The 14,620-nt window shown below is 33.0% G+C and overlaps 1 protein-coding gene across 6 annotated transcripts in view; it reads left to right on the plus strand.

The window, feature by feature from the left end:
* Nucleotides 1–5,683: 5,683 nt before the first annotated feature.
* Nucleotides 5,684–14,620, plus strand: part of LOC109205284 (protease Do-like 7) — a 32,989-nt gene continuing 24,052 nt past the window's right edge. For 4 of the 6 annotated variants that reach the window (XR_002064626.1, XR_002064627.1, XM_019367981.1 and 1 more), the window contains exons 1-5: nucleotides 5,684–6,151; nucleotides 8,129–8,199; nucleotides 10,320–10,454; nucleotides 12,081–12,139; nucleotides 13,501–13,537. Coding sequence is in view for 4 of the 6 variants with exons in the window: in XM_019367981.1 (XP_019223526.1) it covers nucleotides 5,917–6,151; nucleotides 8,129–8,199; nucleotides 10,320–10,454; nucleotides 12,081–12,139; nucleotides 13,501–13,537 (537 nt within the window). In the remaining 2 variants the exon portion in view is untranslated. Of the gene's footprint in view, nucleotides 6,152–8,128; nucleotides 8,200–10,319; nucleotides 10,455–12,080; nucleotides 12,140–13,489; nucleotides 13,538–14,620 lie in introns of those variants that run through there. The other 2 variants (XM_019367978.1, XM_019367980.1) reach the window with 2 other exon arrangements.

Consider the following 14,620-nt stretch of genomic DNA (forward strand, 5'->3'; position numbering starts at 1 on the left):
ACTCTAATGGAGTTTGAAAGAAATTATAACCACCCAAAGTGGTAAAGTTTCTATGTCTTGCCATGATCAAATTCAGGTATGATTGTGGGCAAAGAATTGAAAACCCGTCCCCATTGAATTTGCTCCATCCTCATTCACTTAAGAGAATGTGATAGCAATATGTAATAAGTCTGAAAGAAGACAAAATTATTACCATAAAGGTATCAATTGATGTGGACGTGGTAATAGACGAAATTATAATCGTCATTATCGTGGTAATGAGAATAATAAGAATTCTCAAAATAAGCCTTCACTCTATGAAGTTAATGTTTGTCATCGATTTGACATAAGATTTCGTAAAGCACATACAGATGACTATGGTCAATTCATGATGTGAATGTGACAACATCTGATTTATGAATACATATTCATTCTTGGAAGAATATGAACGTGCTGGTGGTAGTGAATATACCACGCACTCACCTCTAGAATGAGGTTTGAGATGATATAAGAAAATAATGTCATTATTATGGAATGAATGGTCATTGGTCACGTACCTATTGCACGCTAAAATATTTTGATAATGTGATTATTAAAGAATAACATTAATGCAAGAAATATATCTTGCATATAATTTTGACCATAACCATAATGGTATAACTTTCTCTTTAAAAGAGATATTCACCATATGGATGTTGATGAGTATGTGGTAGTACAAATTAATTGAGAGCTCTAGAAGAGCCAATTATACTATTTTGGAGAAAATTGATTATCAATAAGACGTTGTGTTGTAGCAAGTCTCAAAGAAACTTATTGAATTTCTAAAGTATTCGCGAAAGCGGTTGGTCATACTGAGACTATAAATAAAGGAAAGATTTAATATCTTCTATTACTACAACTTGTAGCGGGGTAATATGTATGTGAAAAGCTACCCGCTTTATTCTCTAGTTTGTACTACACAAATAAAAGAATGCCACAATATTGATATAAAAACTCATATCATAATAAATTTGGAGTTTATTGATAATTGCACACGTCATGGTGTAAATCTGAAGTTTTATCAATATTGATAATTTATTTAGTTGGCATAATTGGTTTAGCCATATCAATTTAAGTATGATGTGCAAAAAATAATAGAGAATTCATATGGGTAAATATTAAAAGAACTAGAAAGTTCTTTACGAATTCTCTTATATTGCTGTTCTCATTAATTAATAGATCAACTAAAATTGAGATTGAATCATATAAATGCTGGAAATATCAAAGGTGAATATGGGCCCATTCACCTGCCATGTATACCACATAAGATGCATCTACGAGATGGTTACATGTGCGATTATTATTAAACCGCAACATGGTGTTTGCGAGGTAACTTGCTCAATAATTTGATTTAGAGCATAATTTCTAGATTTTTTTTATTCAAGATAGTTCATCTTGATAAGTTGGTTTGCATCACAGTTGGTTTAGAAAAATAATTTATTGAGTGCCTCCACTTAATAGCTAAACAATTGCTTATGAGAACAAAGTTTTGTACATTAGTTTGATATACGTTATATACGAAAGTATATTATTTTCTCCCCTCACAAGTGGTTCGGGGTCAGGAACCAAATAATTCCATCTTATTATTATTGATGTGCGGTGTATATGTTGATTAACACCATAATGCACAAAGATGAATTTTCAAAATTGAGGAAGCAAGTTAGTTTTTCTAACATGAGGGGGAGACAAGATAAATAGTTGATAAAAAGTTACGTGTAATGAATTATCATGTGTACATCTAGATCCTCGAATAAGATAATATGAACTTGAAGTTCATAAAAGATAATTCATCTGTAATATATTGCAAAGCATGCCGGACGCATTTGCTGACCCAAAGAAAGTAACTATATTCTCATTGCAAATGCTCCTATTAAGTCCTAGAAGGATAAAGTCTATGGTATGCTTAAAGCGTATAAACAATCGGTTTCAAATAAACTTCTTGATAAAGAAGATGAGCAAATGATCAAAATGATCATAATAAAGGAGGCAAGTGATCTAGAAGATCACATGACATAACACTTCATAAAATCTCATGAGAGATTCAGGTACCTGAATATATAAATGAAGAGATCTCTATGTTATGTCTTTATGAAAAAAAAGGAGGTTGGAACCGATATAAAATGTTCGTCGACGACATTTATCATAGCGCTAAGTATAGATGAGGATCTTAAGTCTGTCGAATACAGACACAAAAATATTGGCCAAATAGAAGAGACACAATTCAAATAGAATTGGTTTCATATGAAAGACATGTAGTTCAAACACTTGAAAGTATAAAGTCAATGGTATGTGCAATCAGTTTTCGATATCTTATATGTCTAGCATGACATGAAAACTTGATATGCATCTAAAGTCTATTATATGGCTTATATGACTTAACAATCCCTGAAGGATTTAAATTGCTTAAAGTATATAGAATTCATGGTCATGAAGTACTACATCCTCAGTGCAATTTGTGCACAAATGTATCTTGCGATAATTATATGCATGATAATATGATAGCAAGAGTTTTCACCTCTATGTGAAGATATTGAACTGACGATTCCAACAAGATCATATGAAGATAATTCATCTCTATCAAGAATGATGATTTCAAGGTGCAATATATTCATTCAAGTTAATATGGCTGATTTGTTCATCAAATCTCTACCAAAGATCTTTTGAAGATGGTGCACAAGATTGGAATGCAAATGCTCAAGGATGTGAATTGATGCTCTCATCAGGGGGAGTTAATACGCGTTGTACTTTTTTTTCCTTACAAGGTTTTGTCCCACTGGGTTTTCCTTGCAAGGTTTTTAACGAGGCAACCAAAGGCGTATTTCTAAACATGTGTACTCTTTTTCCTTCTCTAGAATTTTTTCTCCACTGGATTTTATTTTAGTTAAGGTTTTAACGAGGCACATTATTTGTTGAATAGACATTCAAGGGGGAGTGTTATTTAAGCCGCAATTTATATTATCTTGATTACTACGTGAGAGAATCAAACGGATTAAATTTGGTATGAAAAATAAAGTTAATATATGACATGAAATATGACTTCACTTGTTATTTTTTTAAAGATAAAATTCCTTCTATAAAGTAGAATTCAATTAATTACTTGTTTCGAATATACTTAATTCATACTATAATTTATAGACAATACCCGTCAAGAAAATATAATAAATCATACTATGTATGTAATTATTTAATTGATTCTTTCGAATATAATTACTTTTGTATTATAATTTAAATACTATACTCCTCTCGGATATATAATATATCTTAATATGCGCGTAGATCAAGTACTTGTTGCCATTGTTATATTCAAATATGACTCTCTTCGGAATCAAATTTAATATATGATGTTATATTAATTTTTGTCTTCGCGACTAAAAATTGATATAACAAAAATAATAAGGATAAACAAATCAATCAAGAGCAAGTATTTGTTTAATTTAAATCACAAATAAAAAAGCAAGATCCTTGATATTTTCAACAAAGAAATTACTCTATTACGAACTAATTAAAATAAACCAGGATCCAGCATAAATCCAAAAAAATAAATAAACAACAAATATGCTGGAAGAGAAAAGATAAAAAAAGGAAAGAAAAAAGCCAATAAGAGAGCACGAAAGAGAGAGAGGAAATGTGGAAATCTGGATTTTATCAACTGCAGTACCTGCTGCAACGAGCTTTACCTTTGGCCAAGCTACAAAAAAAATTACTTATTTCGAAAAGTACTTTTGTTTAAAAATATTTTTTAAAAAGGTACTTTTGCAAAATATTAATTTATATTTGGCCAATTCATTTGAGTAATGTTTTTTGTAATTATGCTTGTCAATCTTTACAAAAAGTACTTTTAAGTATTAAACGAAAAAGGATAGTAAAAGTCCAATTTACAATTAGTATTATTTAAAATAGAAAAATAAATTTAAATATTTATTATAAAATAATTAGTTAAATTATAAAACATAAAGTAAAATATAAATTTTTTTTAAGCAATATAAAATATTGCTATTCTAAAATATTGACATTAGGTATCTAGTATTACTACTTATTATCTACATAATAATTTAAATATTTCAAAAATATATTATTTAATAGAAATTAAAAATCTACTCTTAGGAATAGAAGAAAGATAATAAAAATATGGTTGAAATAAAAAAAATAGAAAAAGAAATGTATGGTAGAAATATAAAGGAAAAGGAAAAGGAAAAGAAAAATGTTAAATTAATGAGGAATAATTTAAAAAATATAAATTTATTGTAAGGTTATTTTTGTGTTGAATAATTAATATTATGTTTCTGCTTTTACTTTTGGAATAAGCTAGAATTTGTAGCTTCTCTTAAAAGCGAAAAAACTGCTCCCTACTGCTCATAAGTACTTTTTCTTCTTGGCTAAACGCCTCAAAACTTTTCAAAAAGTATTTTTTGTCAAAAACACCTCATGGAAGCTTGGCCAAACAGGCTCTTAGATGCCTTTACGCTGTGACATGGATCATACCCATCGCAATAGGTAACTTGAGTGGTTGATAGGGGTGGGCGTTCGGGCAGTTCGGATTAAATATAGAATTTCGGTTTGGATTTTCGGTTTTCGGATTGAAGAAATGACAATCCAAATCCAATCCAAATAAGCTCGGATTGGATCGGATTTTTTGAGTTTGGTTTCGGATTAATCGTGTTGGATATTTTGGATTTTCGGTTTTGAGCTTATAAGTTGACATGTTTCTTCTTTTTACAAAAATGAATATCCAAATGAAGTACTCATATTAAATTGCCTGAAAAGTTACTCATTCTCATCGCAATCATCCAAATAAAGCATTCAAGTAATGAAATTACTATCAAGAAAATGCAACAGAGACATTAATACGGCCGATAAGAAGTAGTAATAGTAAAACCATGTCCAAATAGAAAGTATTCTGACAGTAACTTAGTAATTAATATTCATATATGAAATAATTTTTAATGGATAGGGTATTTAACTTATTATTATTGACATATAGATAATGGACTACATAAAAGTATAAACTTTTCGGATTTCGGATATCCAAAAATCAAAAGTACCAAATCCAACATCCAATCTGAAATCCAAAAGATTTAAAAATTAAATCCAAAATCCAATCCATAATCCGAAAATCCAAACAAAAAATCTAAAAAATTCAGATTTCCGTTTGAATTTCGGGTTTGCCCAACTTATGCCCACCCCTAGTGTTGATCTCGTTGTAACAGGACATTAAATTCTGTACTGTGCAATTTAACTATTTTCGTCTCAAAATTGCTACTAAAACTGGGTGCTCCATTAAAAAATTTGTACAAATTTCCTAGTTTTTATAATAAATAATTATTAATTTGGTTCCATAAGTAATGGGCGCTCAAGCACCCATATCGTATAATAACAGGGTATTATACTTTAGCCCGCAGCAGAAATTATTATATTTCGTAGCCGAAAAATATATAAAATTTATATAATTTTTATATATAACATACATAATATATATATATATATATATATATATAATATATATATATATATATAATATATATATATATAAAATATATTTTTTTGGCTATATTGAGAGCGGCTATAGAGTGATATAGATTGTGACATGTCCTTAACCCACCACCTAATTTTATAAGTTTAAGCTAATCACGCTTTGTTTCATTTACGTGTAATTAGACTTTTATATGAGCTAATTATGCAATAAAAGTCTTTAACACTGTCAGAAGTTTAGCTCTTTTTCCACACGAGTGAAGGGACCCTCAACAGAGTGTCAACGCCAACTCAACTACGCAGACGCCGCCAATTTTGTCGCATTTCTCTCTCCCAGTCAGACGTCGCCGGAAAAATCACTCTCCGTTCTTTTTAGCCGGAGAGTTTGTGATCAGAGGGAGAATTAGGACCAGAATATATTCTAGTATAATGAAGGAGGATTTGTGTATGGACATTGATTCTCCTCCGTTCAAGGAGAACAGCCTCGCTACGGCAGAAGATTGGCGAAAGGCGCTTGACAAAGTAGTTCCTGCCGTCGTCGTGCTCCGAACCACCGCCTGCCGAGCTTTCGATACCCAATCTGCCGGTGTCAGTTCCGCTACGGGCTTCGTTGTTGATAAGCGTCGCGGAATTATACTCACGAATCGTCATGTTGTTAAACCCGGTGATTAAAATAATCCTTACTTTTATCCCAATTTTTTTCTTAATCTATTTATAGCGACTATTAAGCATGCGTTTGGACAACATTTGAGTATAAGTGGGAAAAAGTTTGTGTAAGCTGAAATGAGTTTAAGTTATGTATTTACCCAATCAAGTCACTTAAAAGGTTACTGCAGGAAATTCTACTTAATAATATTGAGCGGTAATCTGATATAAATGGTAATTAACCTGTAATAACATGTTAAATTGTAATGACGGTATAAAAATTCATCTGTCATTGTATATAACTTAAATCCAGTTGAAATTATGTTCAGAGATGAACTTCACATAGCAAAAAATTCATAAAAGTTGAAGATTTGAAAAACTTCAACAGAAATACACTTCAAACAACTATTTCAATATGGATTTAAGTTATATGCACTGGCGGTAAATTTTTTTTTTTTTACGCCATAGCTTGTTACTTATTCTAAGTTATCCGTCAATGATTTTATTTTTATAACCATGGTGTCCCGACCAGGTTGTGCATATCTCGACTAATTCAACGTGATACTTGCTACCTCCCACTAGCAACAGGTATATGGTAACTCTGTCCACCAAGGCTTGGATAGATGGGAAGAAATCACTTAGTGTTTTTACCTCCGCTGGGATTTGAACTTGAGATCTCATAATTCTCAACCTACTTCATTGACCACTAGGCCGTACCCGTGAGTCTGCATCAATGATTATTAAATAGAGTTACCTGCAACTACATTTTAAGTGATTTGATGGGTGTAAATATTTTTTAGACCGTTATTGCATAGACCTTAAACTCTTTCATTATTCCACTCAAAGTTTGTGAAAGTTAAAATTATGTTTGGACATGAAATTAACTTAAAAAGAAAATTCATAAAAGTTGAAAATTTGAAAAACTTCACTTTCAATACACTTCAAACAACTATTTCAATATGTATTTAAGTTATATGCACTAGCTATAAAAATTTACACCATCAGTCATTATAATTTAACCTGTTATAGTAGGATACTTACTATTTATTCTAGGTTATTCATTAATTCTTATTAGATATAATTGTCTGCAATTACCTTTTAAGTGATATGATGATGTAAATAACTTTTGCATGTCAGTAATAAAACTTAAAACTTTTTCAATATTCCACTTGAAGTTTGTGAAAGTTGAAATTATGTTTGTACATAAAATTCACTTGGATGATGTAAATAACTTTTGCATGTCGGTAATAAAACTTAAAACTTTTTCAATATTCCACTTGAAGTTTGTGAAAGTTGAAATTATGTTTGGACATAAAATTCACTTGGAAAAAAAATTCATGAAAGGTTGAAGATTTGAACTTGAAATGCACTTCAAACAACAATTTCAATGGATTTAAGCTATATGCAAAAGTATTTTACTCCATCAGTATAATTTAACATATTACAACAAGTTACTCACCATTTACTTTAGGTTATCTATCCATGCTTATTAAATAGGGATACCTGCAATTATCTTTAAGCGATTACCTGCAATTACCTTTAAGTGATCTGATGTACATAAAACTTAGAACTCTTTCAGTATTCCACTTGTAGTTCAAGTAATATTTCACTTGAAATCCTAAACATCTTGTCGGAACTAGTATTTGCAAATAATAATTTCAGTATTTACAGACAGTGTCGGTGATAAATGGATACTAAGAAAGTAGGGTAATGAGTACGGCTTAACACAACTCATCATTCTCAGTGGAAGCAAAAGACAACCATAAGACACTAGATGATTTTTTCCCCATATGCCTAAGTTTTGGGGGACAGAGTTACCCCGTACTTGTGTTGGTGGGAGGTTTGGTGGAACGAGGTGTGCACAAGCTTGCCTGACTACAAAATGAAAAAACACCATTTCGTCTATCATGTAGTTTGAGTTTAGATAACCAAGAGAGAAATTTGTAATTCTTACTTTTGTATTTTGATGGATGTATGACTGTTCATTTGTTTGTAGGACCTGTGGTGGCAGAAGCTATGTTTGTGAACCGTGAAGAAATACCAGTTTACCCCATATACAGGGACCCTGTGAGTTCACTTAGACATCCTCTGTCATGTGGCTGTTGGATTATGTTTTTGCATTTATTTTGGTTGCACAGTTCTTTCTCCACCTGTATTTTCTGAACATCAGATTTGACTCACTGGATACGTCTAGTAAGAGGTACTTAATGAAAGGGGGGAAAATGGAAAGCTTTTCGGATATCTAAGCCGTGGGTACACTATTGAGAAATCTTAGACACATTTTCAGTGCCTCGTACGGAAAGTGAACCTTATTGGAACTAAGGCTATTATGATATGACATGGCACTTCACAGATATCAATTATGGACTTTTAGCTTCTCAGGGTTGTGGCTGTTCCATGGAGCTGTGTCATCTGCCAAATGGATTACTTAATCTTGAAACTAGAATCAATAGCAATGTTAGACATCTTTGTTAATTTTGTGAACAGGTCGGATTACGAGTAGACTTTTTAGCTTGACAGAAGGGTTATAACCGTAAAAGAGCCCAGTAATATACTTAGAAATTATAATTGGCCTTAAAGATGGTAGGTTCGACTTGTGCGGTGTATTAGCAAAGTTACAGTTTATTGTGTGGGATCAATTGTATAGGATGCAACTTGGAAGTGGTTGTGTATTTTTTTTATGAATGTGAGCTCTGGAGGTTCACAAGGGGGACTATGAAAATGATCAATGTAATCCCCTCTTCCATCTTAGTTGAGTCTGCCTGAGGTCTTGAAATTGGCTGTTGTGGACTGTGAGTTTGTGTGTTTTGAATCTTTTTATATTAGTGAATAAAAAAGTGGCATTGTCATATCTATGTTTATGGGTTGTACTGATAAGAGGAGCACTAAGAGAAGTGGACGTGCAACTTGATACACAAGTCAACCCCAAGAGAGAGAGTTTCAAATATCTTAGGTCTGTTATCCAAGGCAACGAGGAGATTGACGAGTATGTTACACATCGTATTGGAGAGGGATGGATAAAATGGAGGCTCGCATCTGGTGTTTTGTGTGATAAGTATGTGCTACCAAGACTTAAAGGGCAAATTCTACAGAGTGGTAGTTAGACCGATTATATTGTATAGTGCTGAGTATCGGCCAGTCAAGAAGTCCCATGTCTAGAAGATGAAAGTAGCAGAGATGAGGATGTTGAGATGGATGTGTGGCCATACTAGGATTGACAAGATTAGGAATGAAGTTATTAGGGACAAGGTGGAAGTAGCCCTCGTGGAAGATAAATTGCGGGAATCGAGGCTGAGATGGTTCAGGCACGTGACGAGGAGAGACATAGATGGGCGGTTAGGAGGTGTGAGAAGTTGACCATGTGGGGTCCGAGGAAAGGTAGAGGTAGACCAAAGAAGTGCTGGGGAGAGGTAATTAGACATGACATGACATGACATGGCATTGACCCTCAATAGGAAGGTGTGAAGGTCGAGAATTATATAGGGTTGAAGGTTGATAGATAGTCGAGAGTTTCTCCTGGTCTTACTAAGAGTATTAGTAATATTCTTATATTTTCTTGTTCCTAGATCTTTGTTATTACTCGTAGTGTCATTCTTACTAGTTGTATTAGTACTATTCTTGTATTTCTTATTTCTAGATCTTTGTCATTACATGTTGTGTCTTTGTATTTTCTTGTTGTTGTTATTGTTGGTTGCTTCCTTTTCACTATTCCTTGAGCTGAGTTTATCGGAAACAACCTCTCTACTTTCACAAAGGTAGGGGTAAGGTCTGCATACACATTATCCTCCTCAGACCCCACTTGTAGGATTACACTGAGATTTTTGTTGTTGTTGTTGTATATAGATTGTGTACGACATTACGCCTTGGTATGTGTCAAAGTAGGTAAGGTGAGAGTCCATGAACCGTATGGTTTTACCCTAGCTTGTAATGTCTAATATGATTATCTTGCTACTGATGGAAAGCTTTCAAGCGACATGTGAAACTGAAAAAGACCAGTTGGATAACTTCGTATGATGCATATGCCCAAGAACTCCATGTTTGCTTGAAATGATATTTTTCTTTCCGCTTCAGCATGTTGCTCTTTGCAGGGTTATATAAGGATGATGATAGTTTCCAAAGAATGATTGAACTTCATAGTCTTCATTTAATGGTTTGATCACAAACAACTATTGATGTTCATTTTCTAGGTTCATGATTTTGGCTTCTTTCGCTATGACCCTGGTGCAATACAATTCTTGAGCTATGAAGAGATTCCTCTTGCACCTGATGCTGCCGCTGTAGGTGTAGAAATCAGGGTTGTTGGTAATGACAGCGGCGAGAAGGTATGGTCTTGGATTGGACATCTTTACTTAATTATCCTATTTAGTTGATCATCTTCTGCCAGTTTATGCTAATTGTTTCCTTTAATTCAAAAGGGTAGCAAATCAAATCTTTATAGAAATTCCAAGAGTCAGTAAATGGGTTTCCTCGCACACGCGCTCATACATTTATACATAAATGTCAAGTAAACCTTTAGCAGAGGCACGATATCACTCAAACTTTCTGTTTGGAGGCCTGATATAATTCAAAACAATTCTAGTTGTGGTTACTTTAACTTCTTAATGTATATTCCGCCATATAATGTTTGTGTGCCTAGTCATTTTTTGACTCTATTTTTATGTTGTTAACTTATCAAAAAAAGTTTTATGTTGTTTACCGTTTTGACTTATATGTTGCGGAAACCCGGAAACCTTGTTATTTGTTGACATTAAATATGTTGCTGGCAATTTCTTTTTGACTTCTCTTTAAATTGCTTTTTGGTGCTTGTCATTGAGTCAAAAGGAATGGTGTTTTTGGGATTGTCCAATCCCAACTCGAAAAATAAAACTATGGTCAGACGTTATTGGGCATACAAATTGGTTTCCATGTTTACAGGCACGGTGAGGCTTCTCCTACTTTTCAAGTGAATAGTCTTTATTGATCAAGCCTACTTTTCAAGTAAATAGTTTTTGTTGATTGAACTAAAGAAGTTGCATTGAGAGCTGCTTCAGTTTTTGTTAGTATTCAATTTATCAGCGTCTGTTTCCCAGAGCTATAAGGTGAATGCTAGGACATGCAATTCATTCACTATGCTGCACGCAACATGTCTATTCTATTGATGTAGCGCATAATGCGGTAATGCATTTAATTCTTGATGATAAAAGAGATCTTGTGTCATCGTGATCAAATACTGAAGACAAGATGAATAATTCCCCTAACTTTCACGACTGTTGGTCTCGGCTAACCATGACTGAATATCCCCATCCTGCACGTGAGTAGAGGTGAACAGGCATGGGATACTTCTTGAATACAAAGTTAGGGTGGATTTTAGATCCTTTGCTTTCTATTCTTTGAGGCTCGAAGAGTTGTGTTCTTAAGGGTTAAGAATTGTGTTGCCTCACAAACACCATTAAAGAGAATAGATGAATTTTTCCAATTATTAAAAGAGGTGCTCTTTGTATTTACTTGGTCAGTGGTTGTTTCAACGCCTTTCCACCTTTCTGTGAGCATAAGGTGGTTCTGCGTGCATTGGGAATGTTCAATTTGAACTTATTTTCTTCTTAAAGTCAATCAGTGGAATGGTATTTAATAGGTCTTTGAATTGCCATGTGAATACAATGAGGTATCCCTTTCTATTGTTATTGTTTGAATTGCCATGTGAATATTATTGAGTTATCCTTTTCTATTGTTATGTTACTGATGAATTACTGTTATTTTTGCTTCTAATCATATCTGATATATTCATGCGGCTGAAATAATGTCTTAGTCTACAACTTGTCTTGTGGAGTTGCTATCTCAAATTAGTTGTATTACATGACTTTTATTTTTATGTTCTATCAACCCTTCCCTCGTCCTCATCAAATTTTCTAGTGATATTTGCTTTAGAATTTCTAGTCTTATTCTTTTTGACTTTATTCTGAATTATTCAGGTGTCTATTTTGGCCGGTACCCTTGCTCGATTAGATAGAGATGCTCCGCAGTATAAAAAGTATGTAACCTATCACTCAAAACATTCTTTCGTTATTCTCGAGTGAGTTGTGATGCCAGAATGTGATGGATTACTCTTTCATTGATCTTAGTTGTTGAATGTATTTGACTAAATAATAGTGGAGCCTGCAAGAATATCACCAGTGTTTAACTGTCTTTTGAAATTCCTTTGCTTTGTAATCGTGGAACCAAAAAAATATCCAAAACCTGCTTTATGTGCTTTGTGTGTGTCTCCATAGCAGTATAGGATCTTCTTCACCCGAATGGACTTCGTGATGTGCTACCCATCAGCTGTAGACTTCTGTTAACTTTAGTCTCTCCATCCTTGGAATATTTTTGGTTCTAAATCTGTCCCATGGATTTAATGCTGCCTCATATCAGTTTACTGAATTTTTTAAAGTGGAAGCATTGAGTAACAGGGTGTTTTCATTCAAGTGTGCCTACCACTGTTTCTCTTCTGATACTACATCCATGGAAGTCGATTTGGAGGAGTAATGCTCCGCGTAAGTATCTTGTTCTGGAGGATCGTAAGTAGCTTGTTCTGTAGGATTGTAAGTAGCTTGTTCTGTAGGATTGTATCTCATGGCGCTTGTCTTACCTAGTCAAAATTTACAAGAAATGAGCTTCAGCATATGCAACATATGCTTTATGTGCTAGAGAGAAACAGAATAGGTGAATCAACTTTTGCTGCACTGCCGGTTGACTAGGTAGATCTGAGTGATGTTCTTGTACATAGTTCGAAAGAACTGGGTGATGCCAAGTCAGTGCAGGAGCTGCTGTGGTGTTGGAATGGATAAGCTGGACAAAGAGATGAAGAAATTGTCCACCCATCCCACTCTTTGTATTTTAGGTGATTTGGTTGGAGAGGAACCAAAGATGTTTCTAACAGAAAGCAGAACCTGTCCATAAGCTTAAGTATAAATGTCTGTATCTTTTGGCCTTTTGATGTAAATTGCTAAATTTATGACACAGATAGTCTTTTGGATTTTCTCAGCTGCATGAGATTATAAAGGGGCTGAGTTTTTGTTGTTCGTATATGCATCTACTTGGTGCTATTTCTCATTAATAATCTCTTATCTTATCGGAAAAATTCTTTGCTAGTGCATGCCAAGAACTTCTAAAGTTTTTCCAGTAATGAGTAGGCTGAAACGCTTGGATGGAGAAGTCCCGTTTAAATTAATCAACTGAACTACTAACTTGTCCTCTGCATACACCAGATATACCTGGCTTCCCTGTAATTATGAAGAACCTTTTTCTTTTTTCCCTAAATGAAGTTCTGCAGTTCCTCTATTGGAGAATAATCTTGCATGTTTTTGGGGCCACTATGTATGAATTTTGATAACATCTCCAGTTTTGGTGCAGAGATGGCTACAATGACTTCAACACGTTCTACATGCAAGTAAGCATAATGATGTTACTCTCTTGTTATTTGGCAGTAACACTGGAGGATTTTTGCTAGTTGACTAGACTAGTATTAGTACCCGCGCGGATGCGCGGACACTAATCATGTCAAATATTTAAGTTATTTGGATTGTATGTAAATAATTTTAAAATTTACACTTTCTCAGTAAATATAGATAATCATTTGATATTAACTACATGAAAAAAATTAACCATTTCTTCTATTTTTTTTTTTTTGATACTATTCTTGCCGGTATCATTGGATCCTAAAAATAGTCGGGAAGCAAAATAACAACTCATATTTATGGCAAAACAATCAAATGTTGAGACAATGAATGACTCTTTGGATAAGACTTAACTCTTTTACTACTACTTGTACTCTTATTTGGTGTGTTGATATCTCTTAAAAAATATTTCTTTCTTAATTTCAGTTTCTAAAACATTATTTTTCAAAATAATTATTTTTATAATAATGTAATTGAAAATATTATTCTTAATTCAAAACTCATTTTAGTTGGCTATCTAAAAATATAAAAAATTCTTTAGCTAGTGAATTTTTTCTTACTCCATTTTGATATTTGACATTAACTATGTTAAATATCTGAGTTATTTGAATTATATGTAAATAACCTTAACATTTAAACCTTCTAAATTATTATAGATAATCGTCAGATATTAATTAAGAAACACTACATGAAAAAAGACTAACATTTTCTCAATTCTCGTAGTGATAATTTTATTTTTTGCACTATTCTCATAGGTGTAAATGGAACCTAAAAATAGTACAAAGTGAAATAATAACTCATATTTATGGCAAAGCACAAACGTTGACACGATATAAAAGATTCTTTGATTACGACGTGACTCTTATACTACGACTTGAACTCTTATTTGGTATGATTTTATCTTTCAAATATTTCTATTTTGAAATTTCAATCTCTAAAACTTTATTTTTTTTAATAATAATGATTATCTTTATAATGATGCAAGTGAAGATCTTATCCTTAATTTAAAATTCACTTTAATCGGCTATCTAAAAATTTAAATGATTCTTTGCTCGGATTTATTTCAGTATGACTCC

Source organism: Nicotiana attenuata, unplaced genomic scaffold (genome assembly GCF_001879085.1).
Source record: "Nicotiana attenuata strain UT unplaced genomic scaffold, NIATTr2, whole genome shotgun sequence".
NCBI lineage: Eukaryota > Viridiplantae > Streptophyta > Magnoliopsida > Solanales > Solanaceae > Nicotiana > Nicotiana attenuata.